This window comes from Pimephales promelas, chromosome 5, assembly GCF_988280905.1.
Source record: "Pimephales promelas chromosome 5, fPimPro1.hap1.1, whole genome shotgun sequence".
Taxonomy (NCBI): domain Eukaryota; kingdom Metazoa; phylum Chordata; class Actinopteri; order Cypriniformes; family Leuciscidae; genus Pimephales; species Pimephales promelas.
In genome coordinates this window covers 37,201,187-37,226,615 of record NC_142773.1, presented here as the reverse complement: position 1 = coordinate 37,226,615, position 25,429 = coordinate 37,201,187, and the positions used below count along the sequence as shown (strand labels likewise).

The 25,429-nt window shown below is 37.5% G+C and overlaps 1 protein-coding gene across 1 annotated transcript in view; it reads left to right on the top strand.

The window, feature by feature from the left end:
- The window catches only part of bcl2b (BCL2 apoptosis regulator b), a 40,875-nt gene extending 25,707 nt beyond the window's left edge, over nucleotides 1-15,168 (top strand). Inside the window, exon 2 of the mRNA XM_039676178.2 lies at nucleotides 13,780-15,168. Coding sequence (XP_039532112.1) covers nucleotides 13,780-13,917 — 138 coding nt within the window. The 3' untranslated portion in view covers nucleotides 13,918-15,168. The remainder of the gene's footprint in view (nucleotides 1-13,779) is intronic.
- Nucleotides 15,169-25,429: the final 10,261 nt, after the last annotated feature.

Here is a 25,429-nt window from a genome sequence, read left to right as displayed (position 1 = left end):
AAGAAACAGCAGCTCATATTAACTGAGGTATTAACGAAGGCATGTTTTCACAATGCGAAAGTGTACAACTTTTCGCGAGTTGGTGTGCTCTAAATATTTTTCGCGGTCACTCTCAATCATTTTATGTTGCAAATGTTCCTGAAGTGGTCATTATGTAGAGTCCTAGTACTTTGGTTTCAGTAAATAAACTCCTCCACTGAACCTGTTTGTCCTTCAGGACCCCGCAGGAGTATGTTATATTTCTCATGGTTAATGTGTTGTTATCTCAGTGTCAATTCTGGAAGCATTTAAGCGTGTAAGTGAAGAATTCTTCCTCTCCCTCACTGAATGTTGCTGTTCAAAAGTAAAGGCACACTGTGAAGAGGTACATATTAGCTTATTAGTAAAGCCATGTCTGTATTTATGAAATAAACTAGCTACTATTTGGATCTCCTTGTGAAATGTATAGGGAAACTTGAGGATATTCCTATTAGCTCAGAGACTAGGAATATAATTCCTTATAATCATGAAACATGATTGGGGAATCACCTACAAATGATAAAATTACCCGAAGATGGAAAAGTTACCGACGGCCTGTTTGGACAGCTGAGCACAACAAATTATGATCACTTCTCCATCCAGGTCAGCGAAAATAGATCAATAATCAATCATAAGAATTATAATTAAACATTAATATTTCAATTGTCTAAAATAGATTGATTGTCAGGATAATCTTTAAAGGGACTAATTCATGATCAAACCATCTGTTGTCCAGCAACCCTGATCATTCGACCTTCATCAACCTCCTTAAATTATTATCCTTTATAGATTTTCAAGAGAAGCTATTCCTCTGGCCTCAAGGATTAACTTCCCAGTTCTATAACAATACCTTTTTAAGTATCTATAAATTTGTAAAGCAAGTAGCGTTGGATCGTACATTAAAGGGATTTGTACATGAGCAAGAGACAGAATCAATGAATAAATTAGGGGGGAGAGCCGATGAAGAAACTATGAAAAGATGCCTTTATTACTAATATGTTGTTTTTAAGCTGGAGATACTCAATAGTTTTTGGGGCAGGACTGCCTGTTGGTGCGACTAAAGGTAGGTGGGTGACTGTTAGGGAAAAAGATTGCATTTATGTTTGCAATTCTGTTTGGTGGCACTGTAATTTCACTTCACTTTAAGTCTGCAGCCTTCGATTAATTGAATGAAGATGGATCCCTTTGTCATTATGAATTGTCGGCTCAACACTAATTAGCTTGATTATTGCTTAGTGCCTGTAGAAAGAGGATAGATCGTCATCCAACTCCATACGCCCTTCCACCAGGTGATGACTCAGCGATCTTTTGCCAATATCTGCGCCCTCCACATGCACCACGCCTGCCCTTTCGGACTGCCGGCTCTTGGCAGATACAATAAGGACATTTTTATTAGATTAGTTGCCAGGCCTGGCCTGTGTATTTATAGGGGTGACTGCTTTCTTCCATTCTCCTCAGGGAAAGGGCAGCACACCCACACACAGACCACCACTAACAATGCATTGACCTCCGTCATCACTATTCAAGGTGGAGCCAAGCGGCTTTTTTCACACAACGTCTGCCTTTGTAATTGTGCATTTCCTAAGTTTTTATTACAAGTATTCAAAATGTTCATGAAGCATGTAAGTTGTGTAAATATAAATATCAGTTACTTTTCAGACAATGAACATGGTGTGGGATTGATATGGCTTGATGTGTGTAGCTTTATTGTTATCTGATTTTCTGCTGTTCAGAGATGGCCCAATGATTTTTGGGGGTGGTGATGGCGGAGTGGATAAGACATATGCCTTCGGTATGAGAGTTCGAATCCACAGTGAGACACCAATTTGTCCCTGAGCAAGACGCATAACCCCTAGTTGCTCCAGAGGCGTGCGACCTCTGACATAGATAACAATTATAAGTCGCATTGGATAAACAACTACTTATTTTTCTGTACCATTCGGGGTGGGTTTATTTCAAATACATTATACCTCAATAATAGATCTGTACGGAAGAAATTGCACGCAGGAGTCTCAGTGAATGCTTGAAATCAAAGCAGAATCTAGATTGTAGTCCTGGTTAATTGATAACATACACTCTTAAAGAAATGGTTGCATCCCCCGCTTCATATATGGAACTCCAAAATAGTTCTATATAGAATCATTTTTTTTGGTAAAAGGCTATATTGGCCAAGTATGGAACCCCAGGGTTCTATATAGAACTCAGAGGAGCCCTTTTTTTAAGAGTGTATAGAAAAAGGTAGGGGTTCCAAATAAGTAGCGCTGATAGAACCTTTTAAGGTTCTATATAGAACCTTTTTTTCTAAGAGTGTACCTACACATCTTGATTCCTTAAAGTTGTGTTGCTGTCAGGCAATTGATGAGCTACTGAGGCTTAGACGAGCTTGTGTCTGGTTCATGCAAATTATTGTAGTTCAATTTAAATTTGAAACGTGTTAGAAGGCAATTGATAATTTGTTGCAATTTCATTTACATGCACTTAAAAAATGCTGGGTTGTTTTAACCCAATTTTGGGTCAAATATGGACAAATTCAAACATTGGGTTAAAAATGTACTTAAAAACTTAAAAATGTAACTCAATGGCTGGGTTTGCCCATATTTGACCCAAAATTGGGTTAAAACAACCCAGCATTTAGAGTGTGGTACATTAGAGTGAGCAACAGTTTGAAGTAGAGCCAGACCGATTTATCGGCAGGCCGAAATTAGCCATTTTCCAAACTATCGGTATCGGAAATTATAATGGCCGATAAATGAATATTTTAAAAATAAAAACGGACAAACCGCTTCAACCATGTCATGAGTGTTGGAGTTGTATAGTTTGTCCACCAGAGAGCACTCTACACCGTCCCTGTTGGCAACACTAGTGTATAACGCGCCACATATCCTGCAACCTACTGATCCAGGTTGCAGGTAGCTTATAAGGCAATGTAGGGACTAATTATTATTTTATCAGAACTTTAATATATTTTGATGTTCCTCTGTTCTGTTGTGACAATAAAAGAAACAAGTTTCTTTTTAAAATCATATTATTTTAGTTAAAACTCATAAATAACTACAAATACCTAATGTTAGGGAAATCTGTTAATCTTTTGTTGCGCGTTTCTGAAAAAAAATATCGGCCGATATATCGGATTTTAAAACCAACAAATGTTGGTATCGGTATCGGCCTTCAAAATCCTTTATCGGTCGGGCTCTACTTTGAAGAGTATATTGCTATATTGGTTAAATGGTCAAAAAAGCAGTGTCACACAGACATTTGCCCATTAAGTGCTAAGAGCATGCTTTCTGTTCATATAGCACGACTTGTTCCCTTTGTGGAAAAAGATACCTCAGCACCAATGGCAATATTCCCTTAAAAACTCCTACTTGCTTCAGGAGGTTCATCAAGTTTGATCTAAATGAATCTTTTTCAAACAATAGCCTTCTCAAGAATTAGATCATTGCTTCAGCAAAGGTCATATTGGATTGATGTTCTGAGGAAAATAAGCAGGGTGTGATATTCAATTATAAAGTCACTCTGGTTCCCATTGTCTATTGTCCTTTGTTTTTCTTCCTTGCTGGCTTCCCATCCAAAATTAAAAAGACCGTCACTCAATGCTCAGTTCCCAAACTTTGATTTACATTCAGCTTGGATGAGAAATGTCTATTGTGAAAATTTCTGGCAAAACGCTTTCCCACAATCTATTAAAAATCACTTTTTTTTTTCTCAGTGAAGCATGAATGCCTCAATGAGATATTCTGTGTTTGTGCACACACTAGCACTGACACTTATTTGAATATTTATGTGGAGGAACAGGTCCGATTGCAAATAATTTAGGAGACTGTATGCGGCTCGATCTCTTATGCCAAGTCAGCTCGGCTCTCAGGTGCCTCAGGTGTTTTCCCATGAATACTAACAGTGTTTTTCTGGAAACCTGCCAGCCACAGCAAGACACAATGAAATGACAATGTTTGCAGGATGCACAGAGCGTCATACAGATGAAATATGATGACACGGGATAATATTGTGTGCTATCCTACAGTCCAATGCTTTGGGTTGATTTAAAATGGGACATGCAATCTCGTTTATTCTTTGAGACCTCCCCGTTCTGCAGAAGAGTGTGCAGGTGCATGTGATATGGCAGCTGCGATTACTGTGCTATGCTTGTCATGTTTAATTAACTGTAAGGCAGGAGCACTGCCGCTCATTTTTTTTTTCTCTTTAGCCATGTCGAATCAATAGACACAGCCCCCGGCCTTCCAAGCCCTACGCCCCACCACCACCACCTTTTGAGTTTTTCCAACGTCCTTCACTACCAGTTTGCTGACATGCCTGGTTATCTTGGTAGCGAAGGCAGAATTTAAGTCCTCTGTCATCAGTTTGCCACTCAGCCAGGTCAGTGGACAAACACCCCTGAGACTGAGGCTTGCTGACCTTATTGTGTGAAGAAAGTTTGCTGTTTCTCTATCTCTGCCCAACACTGTGTCCTAACCAGGCGCGATGTGACAAGCTTCAAATTAGAAAATTCATTTTTCTATCCTCACTGAAAGAGAAACACCGCCCAAAGCAATAGACGTGGCCAATTAGGGCATATTTGACAATTAAGAAGCAGCAATTAAAATTTGCCATGTAGAACAACTTGACACAAATAGGCTTCACGGTGGGAGGTTTCAAGATTTGCAGGGTATTTTCATGAAATCAGGGTTGCATTTCTGGGTTTTTGTCCATGTGTGTTCGCTTTGAGATTATCCAAATGCTAGTATATTACAACAAGGTGACACAATTAACTAACTTATCATGCAAGTTGACGTATACACATTTATGTTTTGGAATTCTCTTTCAGGAAAATGGACCAAAGATATCAATAATTGGAGAGACAGTGGTTCTCTACCAGAGGGAAAACAAACTTCCAAGGGGGCAAAACAAGCATTAAAATGAGTGAAAACAACTTAAAATCAAGATATTTTTTTTGTATGTGGTCATGTTTATACTGAATATACATGTTTCTAGTTGTGGGCAATTTGTGGGCCTAAAGGTTGAGATCCACTGCTTTAGATGACTTAAGGGAGTAGTGCACTTTTGAAAAAAACTTTTGCTGATAATTTACTCACCCTCATGTCATCCAAGATGTCCATGTCTTTCTTTCTTCAGTCGAAAAGAAATTAAGGTTTTTGATGAAAACATTCCAGCATTTTTCTCCATATAATGGACTTCAATGGGAACCAAACGGTTCAAGGTCCGAAAGACCGTTTCAGTACAAACTACAAACTGTTGAAAGGGCTTTAAACGATTCCAGACGACGAATAAGGGTCTTATCAAGCGAAACGATCGCTCATTTAATAAATAAATAACAAAAGTTTAAGTTTTATAAGCTCAAATGATCGCCTTGCTCTGTACTGCGATGCACGTTCGTGACTCTCTCTCTCTTCAAAATGAACGAATCTTTTTCCGAGTCATTTGGTTCATTCAACGAACGAAAAGAAAAAAAATGCAGGGCGTGCCTTATTCTTGGTTCAATCAATTGGTTATTGACTGAATTGAAACTAATCTGAAAAAAATGATTGCTGAATTTCCATTTCATGATGACTTGAACATCTTTCCAATCCGAAGGAGCCACTGTTACTGTCATACAGTGGATGATGCTGAGATACAGGGTAAAGAATATTGCGATATTACCTGTCCATTGGAGCCTACTGTTTGTTTGATGGGAACCTCTGAAGCAATCATTTCTTCTGCTGGGATTTCGACATGTTTGCCATGTTGTTTGGTCCGGACACTTCCCTCTCAAGCTTTTTTCTTTCATGCTCCACGATGCAGGACAAAACCCAGATTAGCATGAAATCACAAAATATGCGATATATCGCTTGTCGCTTCTTTGTGCCTTGCCTGTGTAAGCTGAAAAGTACATTGCCTTAACATGTAAAGATGATTTAGGATCAGGGCACACCTTATCACCACCTGCTTTGTCAACTGTGTTATGTCTAGAGGCGTGCACTGTTGAGTCTATTTACATTATTTATTTTAAAAACCATTGGTTGAGTTCAAAGATTGTTGTGTAGTCCTGCTTTAGATCTCCACCGATTCATGGCCATATATCTGCAGGATTAGACAGATTATTTGGCTGTGGGTTCTTTATATGTACCATCCCAAACTCTCGATAATATCTCCGAACTCATGTAAAAACCTGCCCCGTTCTCAGAGGGTCAAACAGAGTTCAGGAGTTATTAATGATTAACTATCTATAATACTGCACTTTATTTCATATTGCTCTCTATAAGAATAAAGAAATGGTCTAGACACAATGATATTATTATTAAAAAGCTGGATTGTGTCCATTTTTCGGCTCTCTGATTTAAAGTACAGTATCTGAAATATACCATATAGGGTGTATTTTTTTTTTTCTCAGCTAATTTGGGCAGATGTAAATGGCAAATCATTTCAGCATATGTTATCAAAGAAAGGCTGCACTCTGTCGGTTTTAATGCGTTTTAAATGATCACTTACTGTTGTTAGAATAGTGACACTATACATGTAATTTGCAATTACAGTTGCTGTAATTTGATAAATACTAGAATTATATTGTTTTTTGGAAAACATTTTTGACGCGAGGACAACGAAGATTTTGTTTCTAGGGAAACGGCCTCACATCCCCTGGTTCTCCGTTCATGAGAAAAATAAAACGCAAGTCTTTGTAGCCGCGGAACTGCGACATGAGGACAATGACTCCCCCATCACTCTCCTGTGGGAGCCTTCAGGGAGTTTTCATTAGTCTGGGTTTTACATGGCTGAAGATTTCCACTAAATGTTCCTAATTTCACATGGCAAGCACTGAAAGAAGAGTGTGGAGAGGGAGTCTTAAGCCTCTGTGCAGTCCTACTGACCTTAAGAACCACTTCTGCTGATGAAAGCATTACTCCTTCACTCCAGTGAATACCAGCCATCACATCACGAGATGGGGACGAGCAGCTTCAAAATGGGATAACGAAGAATAATTCATTTACCCCTTTACTTCGATGACCTATAAAACATGTAGAGGACATCCCTAAATCAATTATAAAGAAAAGATGATGAAAATGACCCCAATTTGTTACTGCACTTTTTGTTTTTTTACGTAAAACAAGCAAGTGCATTTTCTGTTCATAACAATTGATCATCAGGACTATAATCATCATCTTAAATAACAGCCTTTCAGTTTTTTATTTTATTTTTATTTAACCAGGAAGTCCCTTGAGACTGAGTCTCTTTTCCGAGGGAGACCTGGGTTGAATATAAAATGGACATTGATGATATCAGATAATTTGACACACTATATGCCTGATTTATATGATATGACCTTCTAATTAACAAGTTGATGAGCTATTGCAGTCATTTCTGTGTGGAAAAATCGTAATGGTTCACCCAAATATCGGATATTTTTAATGAAACCTGAGGATTTTATGTCCCTCTATAGATTATAATACATTACACCAAAACTTATTACACTTCAAAAAGTATATAAAGAGATGGTAAATGCAATCCATGTGAATCAAGTCATTTAATCCAAGTTTTATACAATCATTAATGGATTTTAATAAGCCTTTTATTCACATACAGTATGAAAATTGATCAACACGCATACAGAGATCTCATTGTTTGACCAGCTCCATTCACATGGATTTACTTTATGAGAAATGTATGGATTTTTGAAGTGTCGAAGTTTTTTTAGGAATCATTTGCGTTTAAAAAGATGAGCAAATCCCGTATGCCTGTTGAGACTACATGATTTTAGCCCGATTTTGGCACAATCTGTTTGACGTACAGTCTGGCATCAAATTGATCGAAAGAAAAAATTATCCAGTCTTCCACGGCAGGTTCCGTCACATCTCATTCCTTACCGTCCTCTTCATATTCTCTTAGGTTTTCTTTCTTTTGGGGGCTTTTCTGTCGACAAGACATCGAGTGCAAAACGCAACGCTTTGGTAGCCATTGTTTATTTACGCTCACAACACTGTCAGTCGATACTAGATCCAGCTTCTTGATGATATCACACATCATCAAAGACGCAAGCAATAATTTGTGGCGAAGCAACGTGTAGTCCGACGTGTTTTTTTGTAGACGACACTACAAGAATTTAAGAGACAAAATCGCATAATCTGACACAGTGACTATCATAAAAGACAAAAATATTGTGTAGTCTGAGCATTTTTCATTTTTGGACTATGTTACGACAGTGAAATGCAAGAGATTTTTGTGCATTGGGCTTTTCTGTTCCATCATGTTGAAGAACTTGACTGCCCTACGTGAAATGCGAAATATAAAATGTAAATGTAGCATAAACAATATTGACTTTTAAAACCACTTTCTGGAAGGTCTAGTTATGCTTGAACATTTTGTCCTCTTTAGGGTCGCATCTTGTGACATCATGTCCTCTCTTTGGTTCATTTAGATGTCTTTGGTCCAGGTTACATTCATATTTCAGTTAAACCGCACCAGAGTTGGTTTGAAAGCGGACAGAGACCCGTCTTTTTGGGGGTCTTGGTCCACTTTTTTGGTGCGCACCAAGGTTCAGATAGCAGCATTCACATTTATATTACTTTCTGAGTAAAAATGCGTTGGCAATTCTGTACACTGCTCTCAAAAATAGAAAGCAAAATAGAACATCATGTGCTTTCACATGACCTCCCTTCATTTGTACATGAGACCTGATCGTGTTTAATTTAGCAAGAGTGTCCAGATGCAAATTCAGGTAAATTACTGGGATATTACTTGGGTCATACTGTAACAACCTTGAATTGATAACACTCATGTATAAAGCATTAAATAAATGCTTGTGAAGTACACTGCACCTTTTTTTAAATGACTGAGTGAAAGTGTTGCAAAAATTCCAAAGTGTCGTTGGAATATCTCGTGACCGCCATCAGTTTCTGGAAGTGTATTTATCTATCAACATGAGGGTAATGGAAAATATACGCTACTCTCCAGAAATGAAGTCACATGTGATGTGTGTGAGTGTTTTAAGGCCTGACTGAGTGAATGATGAAAGTGTGACATTTGTTCCTGTGCTCTTGTCCCATGATGCCCACCTGACTTTCTCTCATCATCCTCAGATCTCGTGATTTCCAACACACTCATGGAGTCAAGAAAGCTCTCAAAATCAATTACAAATGCTCTGTTCTGCGGTAACGCATAGATTGTTATATGTATACGAGCATATTACTTTCTGAATATAAAATGCTCAAAACTGTATACTCCCTACTATATTTCAAAAACAGACAGCGAAATAGAACATCATGTGCTGTCACATGACCTCCCTTCGTTTGTACTGTACATGACCTGATCATGTTTAATTTGGCAAGAGTGTCTTTTGCGTGAATGAGCCAGGAAAAATATTTTAAAACTTAAGGCAGATATTCCATTTTCAATTTTATTTTTATTCAATTTCAGTTACATTTTAAACATTTCACAAATACACACACACACACACACACACACACACACACACACACACACACACACACACACACACACACATATATATATATATATATATATATATATATATATTGGTGCTGTCAAATCGCTACATAATTTATTTTTATTCAATTTCAGTTACATTTCAAACATTTCATATTTAAAGGTTTTCATCTTATATTTAAATTTTATTTCTGCTTTATTTCAATTGCTGAAAATTATTATTATTATTATTTTTTAACTACAGTTTTTATTTAACAATAATAAATACTGATATGATATGGAAATTCTATCCATGTCAAGCTTTTTCTTTAGATTTGTGATGCCTTTAGGTTTCTATGCGGATCAATGAAGTGTCTTCCATAACTCCTGCTTGTATTTTCACTCATGTGACCCCGAGCACTTCTAGAAATCTGTTGTCATATGAAATCAAGCCTCCAGGATTTTGTAGCCTCTTAACATTGAACTGTCTCCATCATTTGGGCAACCTTTGGAAAATATCTTCTCTTTAACGTTTCCTGCTGTTCTCTCAGAGGGACTTTCCATCGATTGTGGGCATATCGTACAATAGGTGGTTTTGGACTGGAATGCATGTGTGGGCGAACATATAAAAAGGTTTTTACGCAAAGGCAGACTCAATGTCGCTGCAGTGACTCCCTTCATATTGTTTTCAGTGTGAAGTTTAACAAGGGCAGCTTTAAAAAAAACTCTCATAAAACACTGTTTGCGCGGAGGGTGGCATGCTGTGTTTACTAATTAATACCTGAAATGTGCCTTGGTCTCATCAGGGGAGTACACGGAGGGACGAGGGAGTACAACACAAAAACATGCCTGTTAAATAAGAACTTGATGAGATGATGATTTTCCCTTATGGTTTTGGCTCACATAGAAAACACCCAGAGGTTAAAGGGTTAGTTCACCCCAAAATGAAAATTCTGTTAGTATTTACTCGCCCTCATTTTGTTACAACCACATAAGACATTCGTTCATCTTTGGAACACAAACTAAGATATTTTTGATTAAATCTGAGAGCTGGATCACTCCTTCATTTCATAGGCTTCTAAAGGGATCAAAACTGGCTGACCCAAAAGTTATTAAAGGGTAACTAAACCCCTGGTCAGAGCCTGACTCCACCCACTGCCAATATTTGAAAATGCTGAAAAAGTGGGCAGACCCCAGCGGAGATAGAGGGGACAAAATGCTAAAACACTCTATCCTGATCGTTTTCAATACTCGCAATTCCAACTCCTGACTCGCTACAGTGGTTTTCATGAAACAAGCTGGTTTTGATGCTGCCAAGGGCATAGCTCGTACCAAGAAACGTGCATACGTCACGAAGAACCGCTAACATCCAATAGGAAAATTCAACTGCAGTAGCCACCGTTCAACCTGAAGAGGGCAGCACTAAGATGTTTTTACACCATTGTAGAAATTAAACACTTTATACACAAATGTCAAAAAAGTTACTTGAATCAATGACCGGTATTAATAAAGATCCATTCTTACAGATCATTAACTAAAAAAAGTTGGTTTAGGTTTAGTTACTCTTTAAAGAAATCGTTAAAATAGTCAGAGTGACTACAGTGGCTCAATCTTAAGTTTATCAAGTGACGAGAATGCTTTTTGTGTGCAAAAAATAAATAAATAACGACTTTATACAACTATTCATTTCCTGCTCTTTTGGCCTCGAGATTTCACGTAGTGGAACCGCGCAACGGTTCTGGGTTGCACGTCATACGCAGTGTGTGACGTATAACCTAGAAGCTTTGCGCAGCTTCACTACGTGAAATCTCGAGGCCAACAGAGAAGGAAATGAATAATAAATATTAAATAAAAATAATATTATTCTTTTATTTTATTTTTTTTGCGCACAAAAAGTATTTTCATCGCTTGATTGAGCCACTGTAATCACTCTGACTATTTTACCGAAATTTTTAGTAACTTTTGGGCTGGCCAGTTTTGATCCCTTAAAGAAGTAGTTCACTTTTTAAAAAACTTTTGCTGATAATTTACTCACCCCTATGTCATCCAAGATATCCATGTCTTTCATTCTTCAGTCGAAAAGAAATTAAGGTTTTTGATGAACATTATAGGATTTTTCTCCATATAATGGACTTCAATGGGCACCAAACGGTCCAAGGTCTAAATGACAGCTTCAAACGGCTTTAAACGACACCAGGCGATGAATAAGGGTCTTATCTAGCTAAGTTTTATTTTTTTTTGTGTGAAATAAAAAAATAAAATAAAATAAAATAAAATAAAAAATTGTTCACAAAAAAAAAATCTAGCTAAGTTTTATAAGCACAAATGCTCACCTTGCTCTGTTCTGTGATGAGCGTTCGTGACATCAGTTCGAGTCATTTCATTCGTTTAATAAGTAGTGAGTCATTTGTGTTCCGAAGATGAACGAAAGTCTTACGGGGTTGAACAACATGAGGGTGAGTAATTACTGACAGAATTTTCATTTTGGGGTGAACTAACCCTTAATAGAGATTCACAAATGTTATCCATCCGAGAGGCTTGATTGAGCAGTTTAAATGTAAGGAAGTCAGAGTTTTATTCTCAGCTGTGCTGTGTCTCTCACAGACTACATGGAAGGGAGGATGAGAGGAAATAGTTGTCTGGTGTTTTGGACTGAATTAAAGGAAATACTTCCTGTACATCAATTTAAAGGGACAGTTCACCCCAAAATGAACCTTTTTTTTCCATGAAACACAAAAGCAGATGCTTAACAGAATGATCTGGTTCTGAATTTCATACTAGGAGATTTAATAACAGCAAGGACTCTCCAGATCCAAAAAAAAAAAAACACACTAATGAAAGTATCAGATCTGTCCAGAACTACGTTTACACGACAAACTATTTATGAAAACATTTTCTAATATTCCGTTGTGACAAAACCTGATAAATGTATATAAAACCCATAGTAATGATACTTTGTCTACTGCTTTTACAATAATTACACTAGATATGAGGTATGTAGTAATAGTCTCCAACACGCTGAGTTTTGTCCTCTCCCCCAGTTCAGCTGCATTGACATCCTGTTAAGCACAAAGATTCTGGTTCGGGATGTCTCTTCCTCTGTCCGCCCTGGTTGCCCACAGTCGTCATATTAGCGGACATCCTCTCTGCTCTGTGTTTAAAGACACATTCTGAGACAACAGACTAACATATGTGAGGAAATCACTGATGTGTCCTAAATATTGGACAGATTTATGAGGTGTAGTGACAGTATGAGATTATATTTGACATGTATTGTAAGGCAGAATGGGTTGGACTGCATATGTAGACTCTAAAAGGCTCTAATCATTCACCTAGTGCTCTTGAATTGAGTATGTTTATATCTCCATCCCTGTGGACTGTGTAGACTGCATTCTTACCACTAGGGGGCAGAAGGTGCAATACTTTAAACAGGCATAAACTCTTGTCAAGCTAGAGAATGTTGCAACATTTGAAAGGAATGCTGGCACTTCATACTTATCTCACTTTATGGTCATATACTAAAGATTTGACTATTGTTATTTGCTGTCTTGTAATCATGATACTTGTAATTGTGTGAAAATGTTAGACTAAATGTTGGCGGTTTTAGTTTGATATTTAACCGTCAAATGGTCTTCGTTTCCTGTTTACACTTCTGGGCTTCGGGGTCTATACGACCCCAACAATTGATTGAGTAATTGTACAAAAAATATACATTATTAGTCATAGAAATAATATATCATTTTTTTTGTTTACTTCTCATCTATTCATTAATGCTGTGTTTTTGGAGCTATAAAGTACTTTTGTATCCATATACCACACAATTCCTCAACTACACCATTAGCTTGCATATGAAATGTTATTTTTTTTTATGATACATTGCATTTCTGCTTTAGTATTAGGCGTTCAATTCTGTGTAAAAATTTTCAGATTTATGCCGATTTTTTTTTTCACACAACGAAGAATATATATTTAGTTTTTTCCCATTTCCCATTCATTTCAATGTGGGGTCATATTGACCCCGAAGACCAGAAGTGTAGGCTAAACATTTTTTTTTTTACATACCTTCAGAACAACCGAATCAAGCCCATATTCTTTGTCTGTGTATAGATAGAGAATGTACGAAAAGTCACAAAATCTTATTCCACTGAGATGAAGGGAACCTTTTTTAATAAGTAAAAGTCCATTGGAAGAACTAGGGTAAATCAAATGTGATTTTTAAAAGACTGTTACATTTTCTATAAAAGAAATGCTAATAGTGATGCATTAGCAAGCACCATGAATTATATGTTCAATAAAATGCTATGTTTTAATGAAATATATTTCTCTCTCTCTCTCTCTCTCTCTCACCAGGAGGCATTTGTGGAGCTCTACAGCAGGCAGAGGGAATCAGTGTTTCGCAGCTCGTGGTCGTCAATAGTAACGGTCTTCGGTCTAGCCGCTCTCGGGGCCGTTGGCTTGACCATAGGAGCCTACCTTGCCCAGAAATGAGGAACCTTCGCCTCCTTCACTCGCTTGCCCTTTCTCCCTTCAGTCAACCCCCTCCTCTGCTTTCCCCAGAAGACATCCATGTCCCAGGACTGCTCCTCTTCAAAGCTTTTCTCCCACTCTCCACAAGTCTTTCTTCTCTGCCTTCAAACACAAAGACAGAAAAGACAGGAAATGAATGCGCTGCCGACACATCACGAGAGGATGGCAGAGAAGATGAATAATGAGGTGAAACAGACATTGGCGGATGTGTCATTGGCAGAATTAGCTCAGATCTCAAAGTGAATTTTGAGTGTAGCACACATTAGTGTATTTATACATAAAAATGATGGGAAAACGCAAAGGACAAGAAACATCTGGAGGTTTTGAGGTATCTTTTGATGACACCAGCACTCTCCAAATGTCCTTGAACAGTCAGGTTGATCTTAAGAGACAATCTGCACTAAACTACCATCGTTTATCTTAGTTGTTTTTGTAGGATTAATAGTAGCTTCGTCTTTTACCAATTTCAGGCTAACGTTTCTTGTGATATTTCCGCCACCCCTGTCTCATAGAGAATCACACTGGATTTTGATGAAATCTTGTGCTCACTGATTTCAAGAAGGAACAGCTGAAAAATGGATAGTGGGAAGCCATTTCTCTTTGTAGCAATAGCAACTTAAAGAACTTTATTGAGGACTTAAAGGGGTCATCGAATGCCCATGTTCCACAAGTTGGTATGATTCTTTAGGGTAAAGTTTGTAACATACTTTGGTTAAAATTCCAACAACACCCTTTTTACCTCCTCAAAACGGCTCTGTTCACAGCGACCCGTATCGGTGCATGTCTCTTTAAATGATAATGAGCAACTGCTCACCCCACCCCTCTCTTCCGTGGGGCATGTGTTGACGACACAACATGTAAAGTGCTGCCTTGGCAACCTGTCTTGTGGACTAATGGCTGAGGGCACAAATATGCTAATACGGGACAGTCCGTCAGTGGTCGTGGGCGGAGCATGAGCAATATGACATCATAATGCTCAGAAAATCCAAATGGAGTGTTTAGACATTTTGAGGATGTATATTTTTTATCGTATGGTGGTTGTGTCCACACACTGCTAAGACATTTATATGCAAACACCATATAAAAGTGAATTTTGCATCCGATGACCCCTTTAAGAAGGGTTTCCTTGAAGTGCTTGGGGTCAGAATGTAGTTTTCAGACTTTGAGAGAGCCGAGGTAAGATGCATTAATGACATGTTCGACAGATGATTATGAGCTGGTCAAAACACCTCTAGTTGTACAGTGTGTGCATTGATGCTTTATTCTTCTTTAACACTCTAACTACACTGTTGTCCACCAGTGGTCATTCATTCACCACAAGAAGCAGTTCAAATCTCAGAAATGTCCAGGTCATATCTCACCCCCAAATCAAGAGAAAAAAAACTATTGTCAAATGTTTGGGGTCAGTGCAATTATAATTTTTTTTTTTTTTAAAGAAATTAATACATTTATTCAGCAAGTTTGCATTAAATTGATCAAGTGACAGTACAGACATTTGTAGCATGACATAAGATTTTTTATTTCAAATAAATTCTTTTGAAATTTCTATCCATCAGAAAATACTGAAAAAAAAAAATACACACAAACACACACATATATACTGTATATGTGTGTACAGGGCCTAAAATTAACTCGGCAAGCGCCAAATAAAAGTAAAAATCTGCGTAGGAGACTATCTGAAATGATCAATCGTGATCAATCGTCAGTTGGCCGAAAACATTTTTATGGATTCTAATAATGCAATGTTGTGCGAACGCGAACCAGCCAGCGCTGCATCATCACGTAAGTATAAGCCTTGTCTAGTTAAATATTCAAGCGCAAGAAGATGCGAAAGGGAACTCAATTCGGTACTTGCGCGCTGTATGGGAAATTTAAACATCTGAAAAATGTCTCAGACAGTGCGTGAATACTTAATTGAGCTCTCTTTCACGTCATCTTGCACTTTAATGGACAACCTCGCACCAAATTATGTCAAAAATGCCTGTCTCCTTAAGTATCGTAGTAAACATAGTCAGTTATGGCTTAGGTGAACTTAAACAGATATAAAACACAAGTTATAAAGAAATAAAACGCATGTGGAACAGTATATTGGATCCGTGCATTCGGTCTTAAAGTGACAGCAGCCTAATATTCCTGCTGCTGTCTTTTTTATGTCCATCCAACCACAAAGGACAAGAGTAAAAGTAGAAAAGTCACTCACTGCTCTTGACTGAATAACTTCTGTAACTTCAATATATGTTTAATTTATACAGTGAAGACTATGCAGACTATATTTACATGTATAGCCTATTAGTTAGGCTAGAATTTTAGCTGTAGTATCAAAATTGGAAAAGAGAATTGTGGATTTTCACTAGTATCTAAAATTTGGTGTCATAACTGTTTCATGACCAGAGAAAAATATTAGTTAGGCTAGTATTTTAGCTGTAGTATCAAAATTGGAAAAGATAATTGTGGATTTTCACGGCCATTAGCAGGTGCGTCAAAAAGTTAGTTTTAGGCCCAAATGTATATATTGAACCATATACCAATATAATATTGTGAATAAGTACCTTATTGCTTATAATATATAAATATATTATACGTTTAATATATGAAGAGTTCAGATGCAAAAGCCTCTAAATGCCATTTGAAATTTTCTTCTTTAATGATGATTTTTATCAAACTTGTAAATTTAAGTTCAGTAATTTCACTTAAATAACAATTAATAGGTAATTATCATTGCCATTTCAGTGAAATCACTGAACTTAAATATACAAGTTTGATAAAAATCATCATTAAAGAAGAAAATTTCAAATGGCATTTAGAGGCTTTTGCATCTGAACTCTTCATATATACATTGTATATACGCACATTTCCAACGACATTCTTATTACTCTAATGTTTTAATAAAGTTCATAATTTGTTATATTGCACACAAACAAAAATTATTTGGGGTGAAGTGTGACTGGGACATGTTTTCATGAAATTCTCCCAGTGGTCCAGACTTTTCATCGCTATTATTATTATTTAATTTCCAAAGCATCAACTCCAGGGATCAGTTGGGTCCAGTATAAACAAATGGAAATCTGCAGTGGAAATCCATTCTCTGTTCCTTGGATTTGGTGTTTACCGTTATATGTGCAATCATCCTGATGTCTGTTCCCAAAAACAGCATGCTTAAACACAATCCTGCTGCATGTTAAAGGATTGCCATGCAGGAAATGAAAAGTTTAAGTGCAAAAACTGTGGACAAGAGCAACTGTATACAGTGTGCGCAATGGATTCAGCTTTGGTGCTTTCGCATCGGTCACCTTTGGGTTCACATGGAACCAAAATGAAACTTTGGAACCGCAAAGGGACAAACGTACCAGGAAGGCGACGGATATTCAATGTTCGCGTGCATTGATGTAGTATCGGAGGTCATGTGCTGCATCATTAACTATGATCTCCTCTACAGACTGTATGGGGTGCTAATATGCTTGTGAGAAATGGGTGCCCTCTCCAGTAGATCTTACATCCTGAACCAGTCAATGTTACTTGTTATCTGCCTTTACGGATGTATGTTCATTTTTCAATGTGATACTGTCTAAAATATTCAGTATTTAATTGGTGGTTTATAGATGAATTTGGAAATCAACAATGTCCAGCAAAGGAGATGAACAGGCTACGTGTGTAAGAGTAACTTCTACTGACATGTCTAATGTAGTAGCACGGTCAAAAACAACAAAACCCGTCTGAAAGGATCGAAGCTTTATATGTAAAACAAGGAACTGTTTATCCAAGTGTCATAAATAGATGCTGTTTGACTCTAGTTTACAGTTGCGATTTTCTCTGACACTAACATTTGTTCAAATGTTTCTAACAGATAGATTTCGTTTTTATCTCACCTTTATTTATTTTTAGGTACCTTAAATCAATCGTCCAACTGTAACTTCAAAAGATCATTTAGATTTTATTTCATTTTTAGGTTTAAGAGATTTGGAGCGCAAGTTTGATCCTAATTTGCTGAATTAATGCTGCTTAATGTAAAGATGATAAAGTCTATAAATTATAATGTAATTTCCTGTTCTGTGTGGCGATGTCATGAAAATGAATACTTATGGTGCATTCACATGCTATTGAAAATACGATATTTTCCACTTGTGAACTGGTATTTACCAATGTGTTGCGTTCAAGTGCTTTTGTTGTCGTAATGTGGTAAAAAGATGGAGATCCAGACCTGTTATTTAGCTAAAACTGTTTTAGATCCGTTACAGCAAGAAAATGATTTAGCAAAACTCAAACAGTAAATAATATGCTGTACTGTAGGTCTATATTTTCTAGATCATGAATAGTACATATTTTTCGCGTTGGTATTTGGTATTTACCATAATTACCATAGCACGTGAATGCACCATTAATTTCATGTAGTCACTGTTTCTGTAGCGGTATGGAAACCCATATTGAAGCTTTATTATCCCTCTTACATCCTACCTGGAGAGGCCATTAAAATGTATTCTGCTATTGTATTTTTATTAGTGAGAAGTCAATTTTAACATGTCAACATAACATCTTTGGAGAAAATTCATGAAACTTGGATTGGAAATGTTACTAGAGAAGCAAATGTAAGATATTAAAATGATATTCGCACAGTTTTTCTTGTAAACATCATTCAATTGTTAAATGATTTATTCTTACAGTCGCACAATTTTTCTTGTAAACATTTAACAATTTAACGAGGGTTGTTTAAACAAGAAACAATTAACCATATGAAGAGTTCAGATGCAAAAGCCTCTAAATGATTTGAAATTTTCTTCTTTAATGATGATTTTTATCAAACTTGTGTATTTAAGTTCAGTAATTTCACTTAAATGGAAATGATAATTACCTATTAATTCTTATTTAAGTGAAATTACTGAACTTAAATATACAAGTTTGATAAAAATCATCATTAAAGAAGAAAATTTCAAATGGCATTTAGAGGCTTTTGCATCTGAACTCTTCATATCCACAATATATATTCTAAAAAAAGTCTTAAAATCGTACACAGTTTTGCTTCTCAAGTAAATATCTTGTTTTATGAATTGGGCAATATTTTACTGGGAAACGCAACAATATAATGATTAATAAAATGATTTTTCAATCTTTTAATCATAAACTTCAGTGCTACAAGTATGCTAATAGGTTTCAAAAGTCTCATTTCAGATCATGGTTAAATGTTTTTCATTAATTAAATCTGTTCATGTCTCATAAATTTAAATTCAGCTTTGTTTATCTCAACTAAAACCGTCATGTTAAAATTGAGCTTTTGCTTGAGAAAATACTACGTCTTTGGAACATGCCTTTTATTTTGATGTTTGGAAAGCTATGTAATTTATATATAAATATATAAATATATAATATGTATAGTATAAACTGACTTTTCTTTGCACTATTATATTTGAGTGCACTGAAGAAATTTATATTAGTCTATTAACGAATGCATCATTCACTTGACCAAGGTTTCTCAAGTCTGGGCCTCGAGGTCCACTTTCCTGCAGAGTTTTGCTCCAACCCTAATGAAACGCACACAAAGAAGCTGATCAATGTCAGGATTACTAGACACTCACAAATTGATCCAGTGTGGAGATAAAAATCTGCAGGAAAGTGGACGTCGATGATCAGACTTGAGAGCCCCCGCACTAGACTGTACTGAACGTTAGGTGACATCTTTCATGAGCTCTTTCTGAGCAACACATAATTATAAACATTCAAAAATAAAGGTGAAAAAGGTCACAATGTAAAGTAGACACAAACTATATGTCTGTTTCTGAATGATCCTGTGTTGTGTTGTTGTTAACGTACACCTGGAGCAATTTCACTCTGAAGAAAAGCTGCTATACTTTATGTGATAGCGATGCACAGGACACACAAAGTCACCGTGCTGTTGTGTATGATCATGTGTCACTGCTTGAATAAGCTACTAGAGTCCTTCTGTTCCTGCCAAAACAAATCAAGATTCAATAAAACAAATTTAAGACGCCATTGCCTCCGTGAAATGACTGATTTATGGTGATATTTCTGTGAGTTGATTCAAACCGACATAAGGCGGCAGTGTGTTGCAGTCGGTTATTTACACGAAGATACACTACGGTAGGTAAGATGGCCACGAGCCACTGGGGGTGTTATGTATTCACCGTGTCCCCTAAACTTCAAAGACACATCTCCAATCCATCATATCCCACTAAATGCCATGCGTGTAAAAATGACTCCCGCAGGCCAGCTTTCACTTCGCACTCAATCTCTCTCCTCACACGCTCTTTCTTTTTCTTCAGCTCATGGCGTTCTTCAAAAAGACACCACTGAATCTGTGAAAAGCATGAACGAATGGCGACTGAGAGAGCGCGACACACACACACACACACAGACAGACAGAGGGAGAGAGAGAGTTCCCCGATGAGTGAGTTCATCCCGCTTGAACCGCCTTCCGTCCCCAGAGCGCTGTCTCTCTCTTTCTCTCTGTCTTCATGCATATGGAATACACGACATGCTTTGACTGGAAAATCAACGGCAAATGAGCGTGTGAGCGACATGCTAATAGTTGTGTGCTAGTTTTTTTTCCGTTCAAAGTGTTGTTTTGGACCCCATTGACTTTCATTGTATGGGCAAAAACAGTGAATACACAATTTTTCATTCATTTTTAAAATGATACTTTGATACAGTGCCCTCCACAATTATTGGCACCCCTGTTTAAGATGTGGTCGAGGACTTTTAAAAATTCTCCCTTTTTTTAAACAACATAGAACCCAAATGCAAAAAAAGAGAAAAATCCAACCTTTTATTTAAGTACATTACTTTGGTGGTAAAAAAAAAAATTAAATTTAAAAAAATAAAAACTTCAAATCACGTGTGCCACAATTATTGGCACCCCTGATGTTAATACTTTGTACAACCCCCTTTTGCCAACAAGACAGCACTTAATCTCCTCCTATAACATTTCACAAGATTGGAGAACACAGAGAGAGGGATCTTTGACCATTCTTCTTTGAAAAATCTTTCTAGATCATCCAGAATCCTGGGCCCTCTCTTGTGCACTCTCCTCTTTAGCTCACCCCACAGGTTTTCGATTGGATTGAGGTCTGGGGACTGAGATGGCCATGGGAGGACCTTGAGTTTGTGACTGAACCATTTTTGTGTAGATTTTGCCACACGTTTTGGATCATTATCCTGCTGAAAGACCCAATGACGACCCATCTTCAGCTTTCTGGCAGAGGCCATCAGGTTTTTATTTAAAATGTCCTGGTAGTTCAAAGCGTTCATAATGCCATGCACCCTAACAAGGTTCCCAGGGCCTTTGGAAGAGAAACAGGCCCACAGCATCACAGATCCTCCACCATACTTCACGGTGGGCATGAGGTACTTTTCGGCATACTCATCTTTTGTTTTACACCAGATCCACTTAGAGTGTTTGTTGCCAAAAAGCTCAATATAGTCTCATCCGACCAAAGCACACGATCCCAGATGAAGTCCCAGTGCCGCTTGGCAAACTCCAGACGTTTACGTTTGTCAGTGTTAGTGAGAAAAGGCTTTTTCCTAGCATGCCTCCCAAACATCTTGTTGGCATGTAGAGAGCGTCTGATGGTTGTTTTGGAGATTTTGTGACCCCAAGATGCCACTATTTGATGCAATTCTGTGACAGTGAGCTTAGGACTTTTTTTTTACTTTTCTTAGCATCCTCCTCACTGTGCGTTGTGGCAAGATAAACTTGGGACCTCTTTCAGCCTTGTTTGTCACTGTTCCAGTTGTTTTAAACTTCTTAATGATTCCTCTAACTTTAGATACGGGCAAGATAAGGTGAGTGGCTATTTTCTTGTAGCCATTGCCTGACTTATAAAGGTCAACACACATCTGCCTTACTTGAATGGTGTGTTCTCTTGTCTTTGCCATGTTGACAAATGGGTAAGAGAATTAGGCCTCTGTGTCATGTCATATTTATACCCCAGGGAAATAGGAAGTCATGAATTACTAATTAAAAGTTGCTAGATATCCTGACCAACATTAGCAACTACAGAAAATATATTTTTTTTAAAATCAATTAAATTTTTTAGCGGAATTGTTAGGGGTGCCAATAATTGTGGGACACATGATTTGAAGTTTTTATTTTTCTAAATTTTTACATTTTTTTTACCACCAAAGTAATGTACTTAAATAAAAGGTTGGATTTTTCTCTTTTTTTGCATTTGGGTTCTATGTTGTTTAAAAAAAAGGGAGAATTTTTAAAAGTCCTCGACCACATCTTAAACAGGTGTGCCAATAATTGTGGAGGGCACTGTATGCAATTGTGCAAAAAGTGTTATTCTTCCACAAGAAGATCTAGCGACTGCCCGACTTGGTGATATGGTGAACAGGTCATATCTGTAGGCTAACTATCATGGGATAAGAGTTGGACCCCAATTGTTCCTTCAGCTCTTAACACTCAGTAAAGTTCAAGGTCATGGGTTTGATTCCCAGGGAGTGCATTTTAAAAAAACAAATGAAATAAAATACATAAATATTAATGTCTTACCAATTAACATCGAGGACTGGAATTTTACAAATGATGTTGTAGCCACCAGCCTCATCTGAATCTGTATCTGAATAAAGGCAAAAAATAAATCTTTAAAAAAAAAAGAGTCTGGAATCTGTTTTAAAATTTAAAAAATTGTAAAATAATTTGACAAGAAATGGAATGGAAGAGAAATTCGGCACATACAAAGTTCCGTGATGAAAATCTAGATGGCGCAGGCTAATATGTCCTTAAAGTCAAGTGAGACTTGATCTCGTGTCTCCATTGCAGGTTTTGCTCCACACATCTGTGTACAGCCTCGAACCAGGATCCTCCCGACAGGGGAGAACACGCTCAAACCACTGTGCCACTTGTACTTCCGCATTTTTGGGTGCATGTCATTTTTATTTAGACAAAACCATTGAAACTGAAGCATTATAACACAAAGAGTGAGATTCAAACCCAAATCCTCCACATGATGGAGCAACACTCAAACCACTGAGCCACTGGAGCTTCCACTCTTAATGCTCTTTATTTTGGGGGCATGTCTTTTTTATTTGGACAAAACCATTCAAATAAAACATTTTAACACAAGGAGTGGGATTCGAACCCAAATCCTCCACATGATGGAGCAACACTCAAACCACTGAGCCACTGGAGCTTCCAATCTTACTCTTTATTTTGGGGACATGTCTTTTTTATTTGGACAAAACCATTCAAAATAAAACATTTTAATGCAAAGAGTGGGCTTTGAACTCAAATCCTCCACATGATGGGACAACACTCAAACCACTGAGCCATTGGAGCTTCCACTTCTACACCTCTTTATTTTTGGGTAATGTTTTTTTTTATTTGAACAAAACCATTCAAAATAAAGAATTTTAATGCAAAGAGTGGGATTTAAACCCAAATCCTTCACATTATGGAGCAACACTCAAACCACTGAGCCACTGGAGCTTCCACTGTTGATCCTCTTTTTTCCCCCTCTTTTTCATGTGTTTTTTTTGAGAATACCACATAAAACCATGTGTCCACGAACATACTATGTGTCCAATAACCCACTATTTTTGAAAAGTACTAACCCCGGCCTTCCTGCAATAAACTGCAAGTGGACAGAATCCCACCTGCAATCTATTGAAGGGAGATTCAGACAGTTTATTTGATGGACATTTTAAAGGGTTAGTTCACCCAAAAATGAAAATTAAGTCATTAATTACTCACCCCCATGCTGTACCAACGCTGTAAGACCTTCGTTCATCTTCGGAACACAAATAAAGATATTTTTGATTGAATCTGAGAGCTGGATCACTCCTACATAGAATGCCTAAGGGACTGGCTCTTGACGGCGCATAAAGTCATTAAAGAAAAGGTTTAAATATTCCATGTGCCTACAATTATAAGTTTATCGAGCGACGAGACTACTTTTTGTGGGAAAAAAACATAAATAACGACTTAATTCGACTATTCTATTTAAGTTCCTGTCATGATGAAAACCATGTATCTCCACTCAGCTGGGGCCCCTGAGTCCGTAGCACCAAGCGCCATCCCATAATTCCACCGTCCACGAACCCACTATTTTTATAATAGCATAAATGCTACGTGGGATCTCAATATCTCAGCTCTGGAAGGGTCTAGAGCCTCCATTTTTGCACTCAGGTCTAAGTCTCATGGCCCTCTATCAGAATCCAGAGTTTCAAAAAGATCAGAGAAACACAAAATTTCAGAAGTTTTTGAGAAGATTGGAGAAACGTAATTTTTCGCCCGAAAAAAAAAAAAAAACGAAAGGGGTACCACTGTCGTTTTTTTTTGGGTCGAATATTTGAGTTTCGATATCTCAGCTCTGGAAGGGTCTAGAGCCTCCATTTTTGCACTCAGGTTTAAGTCTCATGACCCTCTATCAGAATCCAGAGTTTTGAGAAGATTGGAAAAACTTAATTTTTCGCCCAAAAAAAAAAAAGAACCGAAAGCTCTGGAAAGCTCGATATCTCAGCTCTGGAAGGGTCTAGAGCCTCCATTTTTGGACTCAGGACTAAGTCTCATGGCCCTCTATCAGAATCCAGAGTTTTGAGAAGATTGGGGTAACTTGATTTTTCGCCCCCCCAAAAAAAACGTAAGGGGTACCACTGTCGTTTTTTTTTCGGGTCGAAATTTTGAGTTTCGATATCTCAGCTCTGGAAGGGTCTAGAGCCTCCATTTTTGCACTCACGACTAAGTCTCATTGCCCTCTATCAGAATCCAGAGTTTTGAGAAGATTGGGGATACTTAATTTTTCGCCCGAAAAAAAAAACGTAAGGGGTACCACTGTCGTTTTTTTTTTCGGGTCGAAATTTTGAGTTTTGATATCTCAGCTCTGGAAGGGTTTAGAGCCTCCATTTTTGCACTCAGGACTAAGTCTCATTGCCCTCTATCAGAATCCAGAGTTTTGAGAAGATTGGGGAAACTTAATTTTTCGCCAACCCCCCCCAAAAAAAACGTAAGGGGTACCACTGTCGTTTTTTTTTCGGGTCGAAATTTTGAGTTTCGATATCTCAGCTCTGGAAGGGTCTAGAGCCTCCATTTTTGCACTCACGACTAAGTCTCATTGCCCTCTATCAGAATCCAGAGTTTTGAGAAGATTGGGGATACTTAATTTTTCGCCCAAAAAAAAAAAACGTAAGGGGTACCACTGTCGTTTTTTTTTTCGGGTCGAAATTTTGAGTTTTGATATCTCAGCTCTGGAAGGGTTTAGAGCCTCCATTTTTGCACTCAGGACTTAGTCTCATTGCCCTCTATCAGAATCCAGAGTTTTGAGAAGATTGGGGATACTTAATTTTTCGCCCGAAAAAAAAAAAGTAAGGGGTACCACTGTCGTTTTTTTTTTCGGGTCGAAATTTTGAGTTTCAATATCTCAGCTCTGGAAGGGTCTAGAGCCTCCATTTTTGCACTCAGGTCTAAGTCTCATGGCCCTCTATCAGAATCCAGAGTTTTGAGAAGATTGGGGATACTTAATTT